Source organism: Protopterus annectens, chromosome 7.part0, assembly GCF_019279795.1.
Source record: "Protopterus annectens isolate FY-2018-M chromosome 7.part0, PAN1.0, whole genome shotgun sequence".
Taxonomy (NCBI): domain Eukaryota; kingdom Metazoa; phylum Chordata; order Ceratodontiformes; family Protopteridae; genus Protopterus; species Protopterus annectens.
The window spans coordinates 281,916,077-281,940,528 of record NC_056739.1 but is presented as its reverse complement, the minus strand read 5'-3'; the positions used below and the strand labels follow the sequence as shown (position 1 = coordinate 281,940,528).

The 24,452-nt window shown below is 40.2% G+C and overlaps 1 protein-coding gene across 1 annotated transcript in view; it reads left to right on the top strand.

Moving 5' to 3' along the window:
- The window catches only part of LOC122805950 (ankyrin repeat domain-containing protein 11-like), a 297,653-nt gene that overhangs the window by 102,087 nt on the left and 171,114 nt on the right, over nucleotides 1-24,452 (top strand). Inside the window, exon 7 of the mRNA XM_044076194.1 lies at nucleotides 9,669-9,734. Within this exon, the coding sequence (XP_043932129.1) occupies nucleotides 9,669-9,734 (66 nt within the window). The remainder of the gene's footprint in view (nucleotides 1-9,668; nucleotides 9,735-24,452) is intronic.

Here is a 24,452-nt window from a genome sequence, read left to right as displayed (position 1 = left end):
GATGTTGCTCGCAGTACTTCTCCTGGCTTAACCACTGAAGGCAGTCTGACATCTGTGCTGGAACCTAGACCTACCCATATCAGCCTGGGGTTGATCCTCCCCTTAAAAAGAAACAAAAACATGTTTGCACCTCTCAGGATCCTTCCAAAGACTGGCAAGTCTTTTCTCAGGAAATTCTTAATGATTTTTTAGCACTAAGACCTTCCTCTGCTCAAATTCCTACTCCAGTTTCTCTTTTTTCTCCTCCTCCTCCTTTGCCTAGGAGCTCTGCTGTAGAACAGGAGGCCTCTGAGGAAGAAGTTGTTTCATCCTCAGATGAGTGTCTACTTTACTTAGCACAAATTGACTCCCCCTTAGGTTATGCTTCCCCTGAGGTTGATTCCAATGGTGGTGACTCCCCCTGAGACAATATTGGAGAAACAGTCTCAAGGATGAGAGACTTTTTCAAGAGGGAAAGCTCACAAGTTTCAGAAGTGCAGAAGAGGTGCTACAACTTCCCACAGATGGACTCCCCTTCTCCTTCAGCTATTCCACCTGTGCTACTTGGTTTTCAGGATGCTTTCCTTTCTACATCCAAAAACTCAGATTCACAACCTCCAGCCTCAAAAAGGCTGGATAGGCTTTACAAGGTCCTTGAGGACAGCAAATTTCTTTCCAAATGTCCCCCTGCAGATTCTGTTGTGATTTCAGTGTCTGCAGGTAGACCTTCCAGATTTTTGCCCTCCACTACCCTTCTTCCCTCAGATAAAGAGAGTAGGATAATGGACAGGATAGGTAAAACATCTACACATCTACTTTGGCTTTCAGGGCAATTAATTATCAGGCTCCTATGCCTAAGTATGGTCTGGCCCTGCTTTCTCAGGCTTCACAGCTGCTGACAGATCTTCCAGATTCTGCAGCCCAAACCACAGCTTTCCCCTCTCTTGATGGCCTCTTCCCATGTAACCAGACACTCTATAAACTGCTGTTATGATGCAGCTGAGGTATCTGCTAGATCAGCCGCATCTGGGTCTGTCCTTCGAAGATATTCTTGGCTAAGATACAGATATCAAGGCAAAACCTATGGATGTAACTCTTGACAGTTCTGGACATTTTGGTGCTAATGCTGCTGCAATTTTCAAATCCCTTCAAGAAAAAGGGAAAGAGTTGCAGGAACTGAAGCAAATTTTTGTGAGGAAAGTGTCATAGGAATTCTCCTTCCAAACCTCATTTTGTGAGGAAGAAAACCTGCACCCCTCCTCTCCCTCACAAGAAAGGGACATGCAGGCAGAGCTCTTCCAGATCTCAACCAGCCTCTGCTCAAAATCCCCACTTCCTGACAAGCAAGGCAGTCTGTAACTATCTGCCCAGTCTCCCCAACATTCCTCTTTCTCAGCACCTTTCTCATCTTCTTTCTTCATGGACAAGCATTGCCACCGACAAATGAGTATTGTCCAAAACAGCTACTACATGGTTTGGAAATCCATCCCTCCTTTCATCTGCATCCCTAAACCCCCCTTGAAACTAGCTTTCTTTTTCCTCAGGTGCTTCAAGACTTGATCTCACAGGGGAAGGATGCCCCCTCCCCTCTGCTAAGAGGAAAAGGGTCCTATTCCAGGGTATCTCTAGTCCCCAGGAAAGATGGAAACCAATTCTAGATCTGTCCCAACTTGGTCTTTTTCTTCAGGTTACCACCAACCGCATGCTCATTCTCCAGACTCTGTTCCCTTTTTTGCTTTCTCAGGCCTTTATGGTTTCTCTAGACATCAAGGATGCATATCTCCATATCCCTGTTTACCCGTTGTTCAGGAAATTCTTGTTTTTTCTTTTGATTCCTCTCATTTTCAGTTTTATGCTTTGCCCCTTGGACTCTCCATGGCTCCAAGGGTATTCACAAAATGCTTGGCTCCTGTCATTGCCTTTTGCAGACTTCATGGAATTCTTATTTCCCCTTACCTGGACAACCTGCTTGTTCAAGCATACCATCCAGCCATTCTGCAACAGAACCTTCAAACCACCATATCCCTGCTGCAAAGCCTGGGGTTCACCGTCCGCTATGACAAGCCTTCTCTCAACCCTTCCCAGGATCATGTTATCCTGGGCTGCAGGATAAGGACAGAATTTATGATGACTTTTCTCCCTCTGCAAAAAAATGCAGTCTCTGCGGACCTACTTTCAACAGTTGCTTCCTCTAACTTCATTGTCAGCCAGAGAGTTTCTTGGAGTGTTAGGGTTCATGGCATCTGTTACCCACATCTTACCCTTAGCCAGACTTCACATGCAAAAATTCCGGTGGTATCTGAAAACACTCTTGTGCCAGCATGCTCATCCTCTGGAGTTTTTCTCCCTTGTCTGAAGAAAGAGTTACACTGGTGGATTCAACAAATATCTCTGAATCCTGGTCTTCCTCTACAGGCCCTGCATCCTGTGCAGGAGTTGTTTACAGATGCTTCAGACATGGGGTGTGGCACAGCATTGACAAACTTAAAAGTTCAAGGCCTTTGGTTTCCTTCCATAAGGAAACAACATAACATCAGAGATGAGGGCTTTGATTCTTGATCTCCAAGCTTTCCATTCCTCTCTCCACCCAGGTCCCTCAAAAGTGTTCACAGACAATACCACAGTCCTTTGGTATGTGAACAAGCAGGGGGGCACAAAGTCATGCCTGCTTTGCAGCCTAGCCCTTCAGGCCTGGGAGACCGCTTCTCAACAAAGATTACATTACTAGCTGTTTACATTCCTTCAGCTCAAATTGTTTTGGCAAACACTCTAAGCAGGTCTATGACACAAGCCCACAAACGTATGCTTCACAGGGGTGTGTTTCTGGACATTCTCCACCAGTGGGGGTACTTCTTGAGTAGATCTCTTTGCCTTTCCTGAACAGAAAACTTCTAAAATTTTGTGCCAGAGTCCCAGATCCTCTGGTATGGAAGGTGGACTCTATCATTCTCATGGAAGGGGATGTTTCTTTATGCATTCCACCCTTCGCACTCATTCAGAAAGTTCTGCTAAAAATTCAGCAGGACAAATTAAAAGTCTTGTTGGTGATCCCCTTTTGCCAAGACAACACTGTTTCCCTCTTCTGCAATTAACAAAGGGCAGTCATCACAAATTAACTCACAGGGTGGATCTTCTCACACAAGATGAGGGATCTGTTATCCACCCACATTTAATGACTCTTAGCCTGACTCTGTAAGTGATGGACTTCTGATCCGTTTCAGACACCTTTTTTTGTGAGGATGTGCTTCTAGTCCTGCAGGAGGCCTGGAAACCCAATACAAGGAGATCCTTGTCAAGATGGTAGAGGTTCTCCATCTGGTGTCTGAAGAAACAGCTAGATCCATTTTCAGTGGACATCCCCCTAGTTCTTTCTTTGTGTGAGCTGCTTAAGACCGGATGGGCTTACTCTTCTGTTTAAGCCTACTTATCTGCCATTTCTGCATGTCTGTCTCTATCTCCTCCTTTAGCTTTTTCTTAAAGGTGTCCTTGACATCAGACCTCCCAGGAAATCTGTTCTTCCTCCTCCCTGTGATTTGAATTTTGTACTGGAAAAGCTTACTGATGCTTTTTTTGAGCCTGCAAACTTAGCTTCTTTGAAGTTTTGCACATGGAAGACTATTTTCCTGGTAGCCATCACCTCTGCTAGAAGGGTTTCTAAACTTCAAGCCTGAATGGCTTCCCAACCATTTCTCATCTTTTACAATGATAGGGTTTTCACTCTGTACGAACCACTTCTTCATGCCTAAAGTGGTTAATGACTTGTCCCTTAACCAATCTGTTCATCTAGCTACATTGTTTCCTTCCCTTCAGAATTCTAGTGAAAGGGTGCTACATACCTTGGATGTACATAGACAGTTAAGATTTTACCTAGACAAAACCAAGTCCATTAGGAAATCAGAACTGTTTGTCTCCTTTCATCCCAGGGTGCTGGGAACACCTGTTTATAAAGAAACCATTTCCACTTGGATCTCTAAGGCCATTTCCTACTGCTACATGTTCAATGGAAAGACACACTCTTCCTCGGTAAAAGCTCATTCCACTAGGGCTGTAGCTTCCTCTGGGGCCTTCCTCAAAGTTCTGGACACTACCTCTATACTGGTAGCAGCTACATAGTCTTCTGTCCACACCTTCACCAAACATTACAAGCTGGATACTATCTCTAGATCCAGAGCAGGCTTTGCCAGTGCAATCCTGCATGGTTTCATGGAGACTACTTTTGCTCCAACTTCCCTTTCCTTTTCATGAGCTTTGGTACTGTCCCTCATGTTATGAATACTGCAACATGGGAGTAGAAGGATATAGAATAGTTGTGTAAAATCTTACCATAACTATAGATGTTCTTCTCTTCCATGTTGCAGTATTCTATCCCATCTTCCTTCCCCCCTTGGTTCATGCATTTCTTAGGATGATCATTTGGTTTTCCCTCTTATCCTTGGGCTGGTGTTCTGACTGGTGCATTCAGTTCTGAGGATGGTCTGTGCAGACATCACTTTAATGGCCTACATTGGCTGCTATCCTATGTGCGACGTCACATGTACCTTGCAATAGATCATAGGATCATTGAAGATTACTAGGCTATTGACCCTAAGGTCATTTTAAGCCTGGCTGTTTCAACTCAATGTAATACCTTAGAAGTACTAGTCAATACCCAAGATTGCATTTAGTGATGACTGCCCATGTCCAAAAAGAATTGTGTGCAATATCCCCAGTAAGAATTTACTGTGCCCCATTCACTCTTCCAGGTTCCTATTGAACAGTGTCATAGAGGTGCTTTGTTTCATATGACTTGGTAGCCTGTTCCAAAGATGAGGCAGTAGCTGGGGGGTAAATATGTCCCTACTGCAAGTCCTGTTTAAGGTGCAGGCCATATTTAAATCCCTGGAATGGGTGGCCCTAGACCCATTTGATTTATGGATATGCAGCAAGTTCAGTAGGTTTGGGTCATGGGTTGCTCTCTGTAGGCCAGGCATAAGTCTCCCCTTAGAAGTCTGTATGATACAGAGTATAGCGACAGGGACTTTATTCGGTCCATGTAAAGTACATGAGGGGAGGCCCTTGATCGTCTTTGTTAGAAACCTCTGATGTCTGTCCAATTGCTGCAGGTGCTTAGCATGGTACGTAAGTAATGGGGTGTTGTACTCCAGTTTATGAGTTGCAAGTGATGAGTATAGGGAGTTAAAACTTCTTTTGCTCTTGAGGCGATGCCTTTCCTAAGCAAGTGAGCCATGTGGAAAGCTTCCCTTACAATGCTAGACATGTGGTGGTTGAAGTTAAGTTCGCGGTTGTCCTGTTATTCTAGGTCCCTTACCACTTCTTGGGTACTTAGGGTATTGTTGTTGATTTGATAGTGTGAAGAGGCATGGTTTGTGATGAAGGGAGTGATGATGCATTTCCTTGCATTCAAGTTTGAGACCATGACTAACATAACAGTCTGTCTGTGTGAGACCTTCCTGGAGTATACTGGCATCATTTGGGGATTCAGTGATTGCACCAAGTCTGCAGTCATCTGCAAACTTTGTCAGCCACAACTACTTTTAAGAAGTATATTCCAAACAGGGGGGCCCAGCACTGAAGTGTGTGGCACCCCACTGGTAACAGGTCTGCTGGTTCATATGGAGTCACCTACTTTGATACTGTGTGCCTGGTTTGTGAGCCAGTTGGAAACCCATCTTTCACTGAAGGGGTTTACATTCAGTTTGCTAAGTTTATCGGTAATGCCTGAATGTGGGATTGTGTCAAAAGCCTTTGCAAAGTCAAAATATGCTGTGTGCACAGATTTGCCCTCATCAATGGCTTTGATAACACTTTCAAAGAACTCCACCAGATTTACCAGGCAGGATCTGCCCTTCACAAAGCCATATTGGGTAGGATCCAGGGTTTGGAGTTCACCTATGTCTTTATCAGGTCCATAATGATGCATTCCATGGTCTTACAAATGAGGCTGGTCAGGCTTATGAGTCTGTAATTCTTGAGTCTGTTACTAGGTCACCTTTGTGGAGGGGAATAACTGTAGCTGTTCTCCATTCTGCAAGAACAAAGCCTATGGTTAGGCTATGATTGAAAAGGGTACTTAATGGTGATGTTAGTTCATGTTTTAGCCTGTTTAGAAGACAGCCTGGGATGTCATCTGTTCCCACAGAAGTTGTTTTCTTTGCCTTGGGCAGGGCTTTGAGGATCTGCTCCTCAGATTTGTAAACTGGGGTGGGAGTTTGGGGGAGGGTTTCTTGTAAGTTAGGAGGAGATAAGGGAGTGAAATTTTCACCAAAGCTATCCAGTAGAAGGTTTGCTATCTTTGGGGTCAGTATGTGTGATACTGTTGGCCACCAGTTCTGCACATGCTTGAGTCCTACCCTTTAGGTTATGTACGTAGTTATAAAAGGCCTTATGGTTATCCTTGACAGTACTTGCTAGGTTTCTCTCAAAGAAACTATTGGAGGATTTGACATGTCTTCTTATTTGCCTGTTAAGGATGAAGAGGGTGCTTTTACATTGTTGGGTTCTTGTCTTTGTTTCTTGGACAGCAACTTTTAGCATTTATCATAGAGTTTGATGCTGGAAGTCCACCATGGCAGCTTGATTTTACTTGAGGCTCTGGCTTTGATTCTGTCTGGTACAGCAGAGTTTATAAACATATGCAAGTGATTTTACAGGGCTCTAGTGTAAGCTCCGGCATGGTTACCACTTTCAGCTTGGGTTGGGGCTTGGAATGCATTTATACCTTCACCTAGGAGGGTATAGTTTGCCTTGATGAAGTATTTTAGTCTGATTTCACCCTTTGTGAGTTCTGGTGTTAGTGTCAGTTTGAAGGTGACTGATTTGTGGTCGGTTTTAATTATTAAGGGTCCAACAGTTGCAGAAGAGCACCTATTTGACATGTTTCTGAGGACCACATCTAGAATGTTTGTTCCTCTTGTCGAGGTATGGGCAGTTTGCTTCAGGGCATTTGAATTCGCAAAATCAAGGAACTTTTGTGCTAATGAGTTTAGGCTAGAGTGAATTTCCCAGTTGATGGTGTGATTGAAATCCCCCATAACCAATGTGTTTGGTAAAATTTAGGTAGCCTTCCATTTGGTTAAGTAAGCTTTGTGGGTGTTGTGACCCATGGAGGGGGATCTCTAACTGGTCAGGACTTTTATGGGGGTCTTAGCCACTGTAACCTGGCCGTGGAGTAACTCCATGGAGTTGTCTAGTTTAACTAGATGGGAGGTGAATTTATCTCTAATGTAGATTGAATCACTTCCTGCTATGGATTCACAGGTTCATTTTGCATTCAGTTTGTCTTTGGTATACTAGCTGGAAGTTCGGGTTGACTAGGCGAGGAATCACTCATGTTATGAATACAGCAACATGGAAGAGAAGGACATCTATGGTTCTGGTAAGATTTCACACAACTAATCTTTCTTTAGTATATTGCCTTCCCTTGATCTCTTTCCAGTCTCTTCTAACCGCCTCTGACTGATTCTTGTAGTAATCATTGAAACATTTTATATATGCCCTATGAATTGTTACTTTTTGCAGCAACTTCTGTTCTAGACGCCATTAAAAACTCTGTCCATGCTGGTCTTACACTTGGCACTCCCCTATTACTTTCTCTTTATTTGTACCCTTATTGATCCCTGGTAACCTGCTGTCCAAACTTTTTTGGCCCCATCCCACATAACCTTTACCAGTATTGTTATTTGCTGCCAGTACCTCGGTGCTTTTGCTAATTCTGTCCAGTAAATTCCAGTCCCTTTGCCTATTTTCTGTACCCCTACTTGCAGTCATTCCTGTTGGTAAAATCTCCTTTCTCTATTCTTGTGTTTAATTCTTGCTATATTTCTGCTGTTTAACAAAACCATGCAAAATATATTTATAATTCTCCTAAAGTACCAGTTTCCAAAATCCTGCTCTATCCTTACTTCTCAAACTCCTCCACTGTTTCATCACAATTCCTTTTCACTGTGATTTATGACCTCCTGTGTGTGTTATGTATATGGGCTTTTAATTCTGCTGCTCTAAAGTATCCCTTCAAATCAGATAATTCTAAATCCTCTTGTTCTGAGGCAGAATTAACTTAGCCCAATGCAACTCTTGTCCTTTTTCCTCCCAAATAAATTCTTTCAACTTTTATTTATGGTTCACAGTGTCTCCTCTGGTTGAAAAAATATATGCCTAACCAGTATATAAAACTAAAGGGACTAGAAATATTTTCAGTGTTTTTATCTTAATGTCCATATCCAAAAGAGCTTCTAACTTCTCAACTTTTGTATTGCCTATTCTCTTCCCACATATTCTTACCTGCCATAATAGAATCCCTTTTTAATACACTTACTTAAATGCGTCATCTTATGTCCCTAATATGAATATTGCTGAAGATGTTATGTTGTAGGTACATGGTTTACTGCTATAGCCTTTGCTTTATCTTCATGTATTTCATATCCTGAAAAAAGGTGAAACTGACTCAGAATGTTCTACCACACCAACTCCATAGAGAAGAGTACTTAATAGGAGGGGTGGATTTCAGAGTCATGGATAGTTTAAGAAACACAACTGAAGTAATAAGATGCAAATAGTTACGCTGGGTCACAGCTGTCTGGCAGAAGACATTCAGTTAAGATAATGACCAGCCATCAGTTAAGATGGTGACCAGCTAACAGCTTAAAGGCACGACATAACATAAGCCCTTGTTCCCACAATCCATAGCTAGCGTCTGTTGCACAAAGTTGCTTGTTTAATTTATTAACAACTGATGATTTGCTTTTTGTGTTTTGAATTTAAAAATATTGTCATGGAGGTGAAGATTACAGTCAAGACCATATTTGTACCTTGTGGTTTTACTAACTCTGCAAGTTTGTGTGTTTTTTGTGTATTGCCTATAACAATTGTTGCATATAATTGTGTGCGTTTATATGCGTGCAAGTGTAGTGAAGACCTACTTGTTTCATAGACCCTGTTCAACATTTTAATAATTATTCAAGACTATATTGTTTGTATTTGTTGTTTAAACTGTTTAATTGGCATTGGTTTTATGTGCCTAGATATAAGCAGATAGGTTTAATTTGATTTGCAGTTAGAACTTTAGTTGTCATAGTGTTGTGCATTTCTCTGTACCCACCCCCACCCCCATCCTAGGCTCCTAGCATTGTCAAAACAGGGTATCCTTCCCTGAACAGTACATCATCGGTTTCAGTTGAAATATGCTAAAGCATGACTTAAGCAATGAAACAGGGCTGCCCTTATGAGTAATGGAGTTCATGGCACTTTCCCACACTGTCTGAGCTTCAGCCTCCTCTTTGTCTATGCTGTCCTCCTCCAAATTCCAATAAGTCTGCACTTGATAATGCACATCACATTCCCATACATGTTGGTAGAATGTGCTTCATACCTCCTACCCCAGTCATTAACAATATTCTTAATCTTGGCTTTTCCAGCAAGAGTCAGTGACCTGCCCCCCCCCGGGAGTAAACAACCCAGCAGATGCTTAATCCTTCATATAACCCTGATTTATGAAAGAAGCTGGACTGTGGGCACTGCACTTGGCTGCCATAATTTTGTATCTGTGGGCTAGCTACAGAAATGTTAGATATTAAACTTTATGTGCTAACCAGTGTTCTTTTTTGTAAACTTGATTGTAACATATTTACATTGTTTTATTTCTGTTATTAAAAGTTGCTTATGTTTATTTTGTGTTACTGGAAAATGAAAAGTGTGTTAGAGAGCAGTCATCCGATTCAGAGCGATTTTCCAGAAGGAAGGAGAGGGTTCATTCAAAGGTATGTGTCTCTGAGTGGCAATGCAATCCTGATACAATGTTTTGGATGGTTTGCAGCATCTTTGCCAAGTCATTACTGCAACTTTGTTTAACAAGCTTTGATTCAACCTTGGTCCGTAATTTCATGACACATTTCTTCTGTGGAAATCTCTTTTCTTAAATGTATGAAAAGTAGCTGTATAAAGCAACATATTCTGTGATGAAAAATACTAAACTTGTTTTTGCTTTGTTTTGACCAATGATTGTACATGTGGCCTGTGTCCAGTTTCAGCTCTGTCAGCTTGTATTATAGCATGCATAGTTTTCCCTTCTGTGCGGTGATGAGGCCTTGAACATCTGGGTCATTTGATCACTTTTTGATCTTGTTACGTTTCAGGTGTGACAACATGCATTCAGGATGTGACCAGGTTTTAACATATTTTGCTTATAGTAATGTACCAAGCAATAGTTGATGCTGCTGTCCTTTCCAGGACCTCATGCATTTGCTTGTCCGAGATCAGCATTTGAAAATGGACTTAATACTCGACTGTCAGCAGTAGGGGGCATCTGCAGTGTATTGAGTAGCTGCAACTTGTTACTTTTCTTCATTTTTTGCTTGACTCACTGTGGGGGTTTGGGGGTTACAGCATTATAACTGCAGTCAACATTAGACTGTGAGCTGTTTCTTTGAACTCTAGTAGAGATTTTGTAATTTGTCACCAGAGATGGTCTCTGTAGTACTCCATTTGCCGCAGCTATGGATGGGCAGCACCAGGGTCAGTGAAAAGTGTTTTGTATATTAGTGCTTAATCTTCGTATAAGTCTTCCTTTTTTAGGAAAATGAGACTGAACCCCCCCCCCCCTGTCTAGAGCTACAAAATGTTCTTTTAAGGGGAAGAGGAGGAGAAGTAAGCTTGGAGTGTGCTTCCTAACTACTTTATAAGCATGTGCCTATCTTACATTAGTCCCTCTGGTATAGACCCAGTCCCTCATGTCTGCTTCTTGAGTAACTGCTTCACAAGCATGGGTCTATCTGGTGTTTGTCCCTTGGGTGTAGGCCAGAATCCTGTGTCTGCTTCATGAGTAACTGCTTTGCTTGCATGGGCCTATCTTATGTTAATCCTTCAGGTATAGACTAGAACCACATCATCCCTGATAACTGAACAGTTGCTGTTTGCTTCCTGTGAGTTGCAGGATGAATTTGGGGGTTGCCTGATTTGTAGGCATTATTAAAAAAAACATTTTTTTTCCTGAAGCTGTTGTGAGTCTTTGTGTGATAGACTAAAGAATGTTTTCTGCTTTAGTCAGAAACTAAGCGAACTTTCTCTACACATTCCCCTAACACAGTCCTAGTTTTGAAAAAGGCTTCTTTAGTCCACAAATGCACATCATACATTCATCACAACTCTGTTTATCGCCACGAAAGACATAAATGTAGTTTGGAAGAGTAGGTGTTTGTTGCCCTTTATTTGAAACCTATCTTAAAAGTTGCTATTTCATAAATGCTGATATGCAAGGGACCTCACCCGCTATATCTTTAAATTGACTGACAATTAGTGGAGCAACCCCTCTCACCAGCACCTTTTTAATAGGCAGTTGCTGTCTCCCGAGTGAAAGTGTACCTCCAGATGTCTTGTTTCCCTTTGCTTCTTAGTACATTAGTTCAGTAAGACAGTGCAGATTTGACCTGCTTGGACTCCAGTGCATTGCTCACAGTGCACCTGCTAGTCAATGACCTTGTGGTGAGCCAGAGCTGACAGCACTCCCCCTCCCCCCTTGAACGGGTGAGACAGCAGCAGCCACTCCTGTCCTCCCTTGTAGTTGCTACAGCCACCACAAGGCTAATTGAATTTGGGTTACCTGCAGAACAGTCAAGGCTTTATTCATCAATGCCATAGAACTGTATTCTAGTCATTTCTCTTGTCCTGAGGTCTCCAAGCTTTCTGTTGCATAAGGTTTTAGACTAATTTATCACCCATGCTTCTGAAACCTATTTATTTGCCTGTGCTGGTGAACTCCGTGGACAATCAGTTAAGCAGGACCTCAGGGGATCCGCATAAGTGGATGTTAGGGAAACCTTCCTGGACCTTACATGGGAGGGGTTTCAGAGTTTGGTGTCTCTTTCTCTATGCAACAGATAACAAAGGAAATTCTGATGCAGAGCCAAAGACAAATTAATTTGAGAACTGGATTCCTTTTCACTTGACTGTGTAGGACTGTTCCTCTCTTTGGTTCCTTCACTACCCATGTTCCCCATTGTAGTTCAAAAGCTGAATGAGGAAAGGCCAGAAATTATCACAAGTACTCTTTCTGGTCAGTACAGCAGCTTCTCCAGCCTGTTATAGAAGGCAAAGGAAAATCCTTTGATCCTGCCGCAGCATGTGAGCTTTCTGATGGAAAGCAGGGGGTCCCAGGTAACACCACATTCTACCCACATTTAAACTGGCAGCTTGGAAGATATGATGATGTTACCCTGACACCTGTATTCTCAGGACATGGAAGAATTGATAGTCTAGAAGACCAAATACCAGAAAATCATACTTATCTAAAGGGTAAAAAATTCTCCCTCTGGTGTCAGAAGGTACCAACAGCCAACACAGGTGGACATGCCACTGGTTCTTGAGCCTCTGTTTCAGCTGTTATCCACTAGCTTAGCTCGCGCTTCTTTAAAGATGCAGCTTGACACAAAGCGTACTGAGGTGGTTCTTAGTTTTTTCTTTTTTAGTGATGATAACTCTTGGGATTTATGCTGCAGAAGGTCCTTTCCCTTCCTGACAGGGTGGACACCACCCACCTGGATGTTGGCATGTCAGTAATATGAGTGTGGCATTGGTCTGCACAATCTTTAGTCATTTATTGCTGCAGAGCGAGAATGCTTGTAAGTCACAGAGTTCTGAGCATCAGCAGTCTGGCCTGGTTTCCAGAGTATAGATAAGAGCCCCATCAGGGAAAAATCTTATTTTATATTGTTTGTTGGTTGTTTCTTTGTTGGTCAGCAGTTTTTATGCAGTAGGGATGGCTATTAGTTTCTAAACTTAACTGCATTACCTGTAGGGAGCTTTTGCAGTCTGTGTCAGTTTTTATTTTGAGGATAGAGCACGACATTACTTCCTGTCCTCATGGCCCTCTGGTTATATTTAGCACAATAAGGCAGAATACATTTCTCCATGACTATTTTTTGTCCTGAGGCATCATGGCATTAGCCACATCATCTATGGATACTTAATATAAAAAACACAGAAGCATCAGGGAGAGAGGGAATCCTTGGAGGCTGATGACATGAAGTACAAAGGCTAGTTTAGGCTCAAGAGTATCAAGTTCTTTGAAGTGATTTTGCAACCTCTGAATCTGATGTCTACTTAGATGGACACCTCTGTCATAGCACTTCAAGAAGTCACCACATTCAGGTGAAGACAATGTCCTTCTGAAATGAAATTCAGCAGTAGTTGATTTTGATCCGTCTTTAATGGCCACTGTATTCTGATAGGCAAGGACAAGGTGTGCTAGTTTGTTCTGCATTTAAAGTGTTTTTGCTACTGTTTTAACTGCTTTTCTGCAAAAAAAAAAACCCCACAAAAAAACACCAAAAAGTTCTAAGCGTATTTCCCGCATTTTCTGTAACTAGTGTAGTCCAGATGCAGATTCGCTATATCCAGGACTGTTTTGTAAGTTTCTGAGCCTCCCAGACCTTTCTGTGGTGGAGGGAAGCCTTCTAGTTATCAGTGGGAGTGGTAAGCACTAGGCAGCCTATCTACCACAAGAGAAGTGGTTTCAGCCCAGAAATTGTAGTTTATTATCCGTTTGGGCATTTTTTCCGTCTCTTTCAACTTTCTGGTTTAAAAGCCTGTCTTTGTGTGGGTTTGCGCTCGTTTAAGCTCCATGGATCCAGTTTTGGCATCCTGCAACAGGAAGGGGAAAGAGATGCTCTTAAGTGCCTCCATTTTGATTTTTCATAATTTACTCCTCTCTGCCCTTGTTTTTTGTCGTTTTTAATTTATCTGCATTTATTTAAACTGTATTTGCTTTAGTATTGCTACACACTCGTGTGCTAGCTTGTACTGCATTTAAAATGTTTTTACTGCTGTTTTAACTGCTTTTCTGCGAAGGAAAAAAAAAAAAAACATTCTACGCTTGTTTCCCGCCTTTCCTGTAACTAGTCTAGTCCAAATACAGATTTGCTCTATCCAGGACTGTTTTGTAAGTTTCTGAGCCACCCTAGACCATTCTATGTTGGAGGGAAGCCTTCTAGCTTATCAGTGGGAGTGGTAAGCACTAGCCTATCTACCACAAGAGGAGTGATTTCTGGTCCAGAATTTGTAGTTCATTGGCCGTTTGGGAAGTTTTTCCATCCCTTTCAACTTTCTGGTTTAAAAGCCTGGGTTTGTGCATTGCGCAGTGGTACTCAGCTGAGGTAAACTATTACTAGTGTCAGAAAGTCTGCTCTTCAATTTTTCCCTTGGAACGTGCTTGTTCTTTTACTTCTTACAATTCAGTTAGATTAATTGGCTAGCACTTTAACAGGCTTTTGTAGCATTTATTGTAGCACACTAAGGTGCTATCAGCACTAGCTGTTCCTATGCAGTAACAGTACCAGTACTTATTAGTTATGAATACCCCTCCTGGTATGATTGTAGGGCAATTTTCTGTGCTTTCTCCTGCTAACCTGGTGGACTTGGGCATTCTGAGACCGCGTGACAACTAATGTACACAGACAACCCTCTCCTCTTACCTCCCAAGACTCATACATGTGAGAGATGCACTTGTATCACCAAACTGGAAGCAGTGCATGCTCCAACTAAGACCGGACTAGCTGGTCAAGAGGAGGAGGTGAACACCTGCAACTCACTACATAGAACACACAGCAGTCCAAAACATGAACCATCACTATCCACACATAGAAACACAAACCATACATCCACCTTCGCGGAGGCTCTCAATATAAATTTACCCAAACAGAGACCCCCCCCCCCCCGAGACAGAAACACACTGTACCACCACAACACCAACCCCAGAACATATAGCTCACCACCACAGTGTACCCCTCAACCTAAGCCCTTAAGGCAAAACACTTTGCCCAATGTACTAATCATAGGAGACTCAATTGTGAAGCACACTGATGTCGCACTCACTAGGCTGAACAAGGAGAAGGTGACAGTCAGTTGTCTATCAGGTGCCAGGATCCTCCACATAACACATGCACTCAGGTCACTCCACAACAAGTACAAATATGACTCTGTCATTGTCCATGTGGGTGTGAATGACCTGAGACGTACCTCCCTGGACTATGTGAAAAGAGATGTGATGGAACTCTTGGATTATGTGGCCCAGGCAGATATGACCCCTAGGTCCTGAGCAGTATTCTACCATCACCCAGAATACCACCACCGTACGAGCAGAAAATAATTGACTTCAACAATTGGCCAAGTTTCTAGTGTCATTCTAAGGAAATCCAGTATCTGTCTGCCTGGGACAACATGATCGATAGACCTTGAAGATTTGCCAGAGACAGCCTGCATCTGTCATCCATGGGATTCCGGGTACTGGCTAAGGCTCTTGCCACCCCCTATAGTGACTTTTTAGGCAGTGTTCCAAAGAACAAAATTCCACCGTAACAGCTACAAACTAATGCAATCTGAGGGTCATGCTGCTCAGTGCTGGAAGTCTAAATCTGAAGATGCACTCACTTGAAGCTCTTCTCAAAATGGAGAATGTCGACATCTGTGCTGTAACAGAGACCTGGCTTAAAGTAGCAGAAAGCACCCCTGCGCTCCCAGGCTACAACTCATTCCGTACCTTTCGGCCCTAGAATACATCCGGAAGCTCCAAAGGTGGTGGTTTCTCCATATTCTTAAAGATACGCACACCTCTAGAGTGGTAGCCCAGCATAATGCATCCGAGATACTTTAGGTACAACACTGGGTAAGACAGCGATACAAGGTATAGCCTGCTACAGAACCTCAAATATGTCCCTAGACTCTCACTTCAAGTTCCTAATCACCCTGGAATTCATCAAGGTCCAACACAATGCTGTAAGCGAAAAACAGAAGCCAGCAACTGTGAGCTGTGTAAATAATTTATTGGAAAACAAGAAATAACAGACTGGTTTCGGCTATGGAATTAACCTAGCCTTCATCAGTGTTAGTTTGCCAAAACATCTTGTAGTCCTTATATACAATTAAAGATAATTAATAATAAGATTTCATTGGTGAACTCATAAATATTTATAAATGTTCCTTATCATAAATATTCATTTAGACCAGGCTGGAACAGTCCACCTAACTTTACAATCCATTTTTTCTCTTTGGCATTCAATTTACTGTGCCATCCAGATTTATTAGTTCTGTCACCTACTATTTTATCAATGATAATGAAATGTTGCTGTAGTGTGTTTTAAAGTGTGTTTATAAAGAGCATTGCTCAACCTTTTGCATTTAACTTCCCTAAGGTGTTCAGAAATGTGTAATCTGTGGGGTCTAAATGTCTGTCCTATATAAAATGCATGGAAGCTACAGGAAGCCAAATATATGATCCAATCTGTACTGCAATTTGCAAAAAACTTTGTCAAGCATGATCCCACAATTACTACTGGAAAATTTAGTCTTCAACACATGTTTATAATGGCTGCAGTGGCCACATGGCATAAAGCCAACTAACTTGTCTCCAGAAATGGAAATTTGGATCAGATTGTGATGTATTGATTTATGTTGATGTTTGTAATGGTTGAAATAAGATCCAAGATTCTTCCCTTTTCTGAATGAGAACTTGCAGGTGTCAGATAAATGTTGCCAAAAAATTATCAGCTAAAAGAATGTTCCAGTGTCGTCTGATGGCATCAAGGACTGTTGGTGTTCCTATCATATGCAGTGATAAACCGTAAGGTGGTGTTTTTGTGTTGCGATTTATATTTGTATTTGAGAAGGTCCTCTCTGTCTAGATTTGCAGCATGATTGCTTACCGTGTGTACATAGCCCATGCTGTAACCTCTTTCCTGAAACCTATGAGCCAAATCTTTATGAAAAAATTCAAAGGTATGTTAGTCTGAACAGATACGTCTCATCCTGGTGAACTGAGACTGTGGAATATTTTTGGTAATATGGGGTGGATGAAAGCTGGATGCGTGGAGTAAGGTGTTATATTCTGGGTGTTTTCGAAATACTTCAGTACGAAGAGTATTGTCGTCATTCTTGCTGATCAATTCATCCAGACGTGATTTTGCATGAATGATAGTTGATGGTAAATTGTAGACCCCACTTATTGTCACTGAGATACTCCACAAATTCCATCAAGTATTCAACATCAGATCTCCACACCATCCAGCAATCATCCAGGTATCTACACAGTATATCAATTTCCCCCAAGTAAATGTTGTGTAACATCATAGATCATTTGTTCTTCTATGGAGGCCATATATAAATCTGCGTATATGGGAGCAAACTATGCACCCATTGCAGTGCTCCATATTTGGAGAGAACATTGTTGACCATAGAAGAAATCATTTGAGAACGTGTTCAGTCAAACAAATGAGGAGTGTTAAAGCCGGGTTTGTATAACTCAGATTTTTGTAGCCAGTATTCAACGGCATCAAGCCAAGCCCAGTGTGGTATATTTGTATATAGTGCACAGACATCTAATGTACATAGCAACCAATGATCCTCAATTTGCATTTAGTTTATAATCCCCAATAACTCTGTAGTGTCCTGAATTCTGGATTGTACTCATCTCAATAATGGTTTTAGATGTTGGGTTAAATATTCTGACAATGGTTCAGTCAAAGAACCATTGCCTGCCACAACTGGTCGACCAGGGGGATTCTGAGGTTCTTTATGAATCTTTAGTAAGAAATAAATATATTGACTATTCGGATCTGACAATGTGAGATGATTTTTAGTGTTTTGTGTGATGCAATTTTCTACTGCTGAATCCAAAAATTCTTCAATTTGATGTTTAAACATAGGTGATGGATCAAGAGGCATTTTGGTATAGTATCTGGCATCAACCAATTGTCTCAGAGCCTCAGCTTCATATTGTGCCCAGTTCATAACAACCACAGCACCACCTTTGTCCACAGAAATGATTACCAAGTTCTTGTTGTTGGAAAGTTCCTGTAAAGTTAACATGTCAGACTTTGAGAGATTATTAGACCTGGGGTGATCATGCTAGATGTAAAGTGTAAATCTTTGAGAACACTGTTTTGGAAAAGACTCGCACAAGGATGCACTGGTGGGACAAAGGTGGATTTGTGGTATTTAAATGTATCAATAGTTAAACCATCAGAGATATTATCATGGAAATACAATTTGAGATTGAGCAATCTACAAAATGCCATCACATCCTGTGCAAATTTATCTTCTGGAACAAAAAAACTCTGTATAAAAGAAAGACCTTTATTCAATAGAGTTGTTTGTGAGTCAGATAATGTTACATCAGAAATGTTTCCAGTATTTATTTGTTCCTTAAAAGTTCCATCAAACCCTCCAAACTTTTTATTTTTCCGATGTTTTCTGCCTCCCCTCTTGTAAGGCCTAAAGGGACTGTACTGTTACATTTGGGGTTGGGAGAGTCTGGGGTCTGCTGTGTATCCAAATCTATACCAGAAGAAGAATCTCCCCCAGATGAATCCATATATGTGTTACGTTTTCTAAGAATGGACTTGGGACGTTTGCATTTGGGAGTGATATTGGTTTTGTTATAGCCTTCTTCAAACCTGACATGTCTGATGTATTGAAAGGAATGGCCTTTGTCATAATCCATTTGATCTCTTTGAAATTTTTGAGTTTCCTATCTTTAAGCTGTTGTTCAAAGGTTAATAAATCTGAACTAAGTTTGGTCAATTGGGTAGAATAAAATGGTTGATCCATGTACTGATTGCTTTTGTCACATAATTTACTGACATTAGTAATTTCCCTATCAATGATTCTGCTCATAGTATCTAGATAATGTTTCCAAAAATCTCATAGAGCAATTATGTTGTATTGTCGACCATTCACTGGTTAGTTGCTTATCAAATTCAGTGACTAATGGCTGAATTTTGACTCTGAGCCTTCTAGGGGTTATCCCTTTGGCCATGTACTCTTTAAATAATTTGAGGTGCCATACATTAGATCTTAGCGTTTTCATATTTCTATTCAGTTGTTGAAATAGCCTGTTACAATGGGTTTGTGGGTTTTCAATAGTATTTGTCCTATTGTCATTATGCCGTTCCTCTATCCCAAAAATACCCAAATCTTCTTTATCAGAAGAAAGCCCAGCCAAGATCCAATTAAGATCCATTGTATTAGATTGGTAATAGATGAAAAAAGATAGAATATAAGAAAAAATATAAGAAAACTGAGTCAACTGTCGCTAAAGAACAACGTAAGGTATAAAACCTTAACAAATTTTTGAAAAGAAGGCTATCACCCAAACTCCAAAGACTAATTACACATGTATGTAGGCCAAAAACAGACTTAAATTGTAAGGAATATATATAAAAAAGGTAAATGCAGTACCACGTCCTAATAACAAACAAATCCGATCTAAAGAACAAGTTATTGAATCGATCACCAAATTGACAAAACGAAAGTTTTGATCAATGTGAAATCCTGGTGTCCCGGTGCCTAGATGGACCCAAACTAAAGTTCACATGGGTGAACCTCATCTGGCCTTGACTGTAATATTTAAATATATACTGAGACCCTTCAAATTTTTTAAAAAGAACCGTGCCACGTCCAGATCCACTTATGACTGAATACAAAATCCTGGACAATAATGGTCCCTGCGTATCAATTAAAGTCAACTGCTATTAACAAATAGCAATAAGCTTATGAAAAATATATAGAGCCAAACTCTGGCCTGATAAACATGTGTAAATGGGTGGTAAATGTTGATCAATAGTCATAAAATAGTATACAGAAACTACAGCTGAATCTGTGAGCAAAGCCCAGTCTATCTAGATTAAAATAGGGTCTCTGTATGTTTAGCTATATACCACCAAAAGGCAGAGTAAAAAAGAAAAAAGAAGGGTGGGGGGGGAGTAAAAAAGTTGAGTGAAGCCTGTTATATGTCCCACTAATGGTAAAGCCAACTCATAAATAAAAGTCAGCCTAATGCAATGTATTTAGTATAATAAGTCAAAACTGGTACTGTAGTAATATTTATGCTATGTGAATGGGTCCTGGTATAAGTTAAAAAAAGCTGGGATGTGATATCCATTTAGGAGTCCCAATACACACTAGGCCAGATTCCAAAACTATGCAAGTTAAACAATCTTGAGCTGTTGACAATATTACTTGTTAGATGCACATTGCAATACATTGGTTCCCAATATAACCCATCTGAAAATAACCAACATCTGACAAAGTGAATATCCAAAGTATTACTTGATGTTTAGTGAAAAATTATTAATATCAAGCAAAAACCCGTTTTCAATTTCCAAAGAGTCCAATAAATATTATTGAAAAGAGTGTCCAAAAAATGGCCTAACTATGTTGCGGACCCGTTGGAAAATGGCACCTGTATATATATCTTAAATAGTGAAACAAAAATGGCTCCACGGTTGATGTAAAAACTACCTTTGCCATAAATAATTATCAGATATCCAATAGTCCAAATGAACTCGTTACGGTTGTATCAACAAAAATTGCACATTGACATGGCCGTTATTGTCCAATATGAGTTTGCAGAAACAGTCACTACACCTTTATGTTCTTTGAATAAGAAAGTTCCATTCAGGCATGCTCTCACATAACACAGCTTGTTGTATAGTTGAGCCACTTCGCCCCACAATGCTAAATAATCTTTGACCCAGAGACAGTAGCAAAAAACATGTGCATGTATTCTATAGTCCCAAAGTCAAAAATGCACAGTAGAAAGATAAATAGTGGAAAAATAAACCCTTTATAATTGGATAATCTATCAGAGTTAATGTTATGTTCCAGGTCCATAGGAAGTACTAACTTCCAAATATGTCACGAAGAAGATGGAATGAATCAGCCCCATTGACAATGTGAAGAACACAAGCAAAAGTTACCTCGAGCGCCTGAAAAAATGGCCAAAAGTCCGATTAACTATTCACGATTGTTTCAACAAAAATAGTTATAGTATTTATAAGGCCATTTCTGACCCTTTTGGATAACCAAGAGTTAATATACTGATATAAATGCAAAGTTCACCCAAGCATACTGTCACCTGAAAGAGCTGTTGTGTAATGAAACCACATCTTCTCGCTATACTTGATAAATAGTATTCTTCGGCCTGGAACTTGCTGCCAAAAGATATCTGCACTGATGCACCTTCAATGTGGTCAAAATGTGAAGACTTTCATGAAAACCTCTGGCGTGATATATTACCCGCTGTATGTTATAAAGTCATAAGTTGAGCAAGGCCCCATTACACTCCAAATTCCACAACTGACAAAAAATTATGCAAACAGCATAAGATGAAAACCACACTCAACAAATATATGGAAAATCACTCTATGTTGAAAGGCACATTATCATGTCCAGCCAAAAGTAGAAAAAAACTATAAATATGAGCTCCGTAAATCCGGTGAATCTGATACAGATTCCACCAACACAGCAGTCCACAGACGACCAGCAGGAAAGGTGTGCACGTAAAAAAAAGGTTCCCCTGCACGAAAGTGATTGCATGGCTCAATCCAACATAGTAAGCCAAAAACAGAAGCCAGCAACTGTGAGCTGTGTAAATAATTTATTGCAAAAATAAGAAATAACAGATCGGTTTCGGCTATGGAATTAACCTAGCCTTCATCAGTGTTAGTTTGCCAAAACATCTTGTAGTCCTTGTATACAATTAAAGATAATTAATCATAAGATTTCAATGGTGAGCTCATAAGTATTCATAAATGTTCCTTATCATAAATATTCATTTAGACCAGGTTGAAACAGTCCACCTAACTTTACAATCCATTTTTTCTCTTTGGCATTCAATTTACTGTGCCATCCAGATTGAAGGTGCATCAGTGCAGATATTTTTTTGCAGCAAGTTCTGGGCCGAAGAATACTATTTATCAAGTATAGCAGGAAGATGCGGTTTCATTACACAATGGCTATTTCAGGTGGCAGTATGCTAAGGTGAACTTTGCATTTAAATCAGTATACTGACTCTTGGTTATCCAAAAAGGTCAGAAATGGCCTTATAAATACCATAACTATTTTTGTTGAAACAATCGTGAATAGTTGTCCATTTTTTCAGGCACTCAAGGTAACATTTGCTTGTGTTCTTCACATTGTCAATGGGGCTGATTCATTCCATCTTCTTCGTGACATATTTGGAAGTTAGTATTTCCTATGGACCTGAAACATAACAGTAACTCTGATAGATTATCCAATTATAAAGGCTTTATTTTTCCACTATTTAACTTTCTACTGTGCATTTTTGACTTTGGGGACTTTAGAATACACACACATGTTTTTTGCTACAGTCTCCGGGTCAAAGATTATTTAACACTGCAGGGCGAAGTGGCTCGACTATACAACAAGCTGTGTTATGTGAGAGCATGCCTGAGTGGAACTTTCTTATTCAAAGAACATAAAGGTGTAGTGACTGTTTTTGCAAACTAATATTGGAGAATAACGGCCATGTCAATGTGCGATTTTTTTTGTTGATACAACCGTAACGAGTTCATCCGGACTATTGGATATCTGATAATTATTTATGGCAAAGGTAGTTTTTACATCAGCTGTGAAGCCATTTTTGTTTCACTATTTAAGATATATTCAGGTGCCATTTTCCAACGGCCCTGCAACATAGGCCTTTTTTGGACACTCTCTTCAATGATAATATTTATTGGACTCTTTGGAAATTGAAAACTGTTTTTTGCTTAATATTAATAATTTTTCACTCAACATGAAGTAATACTTGGACATTCGCTTTGTCATATGCCGGTTATTTTCAGATGGGTTATATTGGGAACCAATGTATTGCAATGTGTATCTAACAAGTAATATTGTCAACAGTTCAAGATTGTTTAACTTGCATAATTTTGGAATCTGGTCCGGTGTGTATTGGGACTCCTAAATGGGTATCACATCCCAGCTTTTTTGAACTTCTACCAGGACCCTTTCACATAGCATAAATATTACTACAATACCAGTTTTGACTTCTTATACTAAATGCATTGCATTAGGCTGACTTTTATTTATGAGTTGGCTTTACCACCAGTGGGACATACAACAGGCTTTACTCAACCTTTTTACCCCCCCCTCCTCTTCTTTCTGTTTCACCCTGCTTTTTGGTGGTATATAGCTAAACATACAAAAACCCTATTGTAATCTAGATAGATTGGGCTTTGCTTACAGATTCAGTTGTAGTTTCTGTATACTATTTTATGACTATTGATCAACATTTTCCACCCATTTACACGTTATCATTCCAAATTTTGGCTCTATGTATTTTTCATAAGCTTATTGCTATTTGTTAATAGCAGTTGACGTTTAATTGATATGCAGGGACCATTATTGTCCAGGATTTTGTATTCAGTCATAAGTGGATCTGGACGTGGCACTGTTCTTTTTACCTATTTGAAGGGTCTCCATATATATTTAAATATTACAGTCAAGGCTAGATGAGGAGGTTCATCCATGTGAACTTTAGTTTGGGTCTATCTAGGCACTGAGACACCAGGATTTCACATTGATCAAAACTTTTGTTTTGTCAATTTGGTGATAGATTCAATAACTTGTTCTTTACAATGGCCACTATTGCCCAGATCTTAGATTGGATTTGTTTGTTATTAGGACGTGATACTGCATTTACCTTTTTATATATATTCCTTACAATTTAAGTCTGTTTTTGGCCTACATACATGTGTAATTAGTGTTTGGACTTTGGGTGATTTCCTTCTTTTCAAAAATTTTTAAGGTTTTATACCTTACGTTGTTCTTTAGCTACATGTGACTGTTTTCTTATATTTTTCCTTATAGTCTATCTTTTTTCATCTATTACCAATCTAATGTAATGGATCTTAATCGGATCTTGGACGGGCTTTCTTCTGATAAAGAAGATTTGGGTATTTTTGGGATGGGGGAACGGCATAATGACAATAGTACAAATACTATTGAAAACACACAAACCCATTGTGACAGGCTATTTCAACAACTAAATAGAAATATGAAAATGCTAAGATCTAATGTACGGGACCTCAAATTATTTAAAGAGTACATGGCCAAAGGGATAACCCCTAGGGGGCTCAGAGTCAAAATTCAGCCATTAGTCACTGAATTGGATAAGCAACTAACCAGTGAATGGTCGACAATATAACAAAATTGCTCTATGAGATTTGTGGAAACATTATCTAGATACTATGAATGAATCCTTGATAGGGAAATTACTAATGCTACTAAATTGTGACGAAAGCAATCAGTACATGGATCAACCTTTTTATTCTACCCAATTGACCAAACTTAGTTCAGATTTATTAACCTTTGAACAACAGCTTAAAGATAGGAAACTCAAAAAAATTTCAAAGAGATCAAACTTATTGGCAAAGGCCATCCCTTTCAATACACCAGACATGTCAGGTTTGAAGGAGGCTATAACAAAACCAATACCACCCCCAAACTCAAACGTACCAAGTCCATTCTTAGAAAACGTAGCACATATATGGATTCATCTGGGGGAGATTCTTCTTCTGGTACAAATTTGGATACACAGCAGACCCCAGACTCTCCCACCACCAAACGTAACAACAGTACGGTCCCTTTAGGCATTACAAGAGGGGAGGCAGAAAACATCAGAAAAA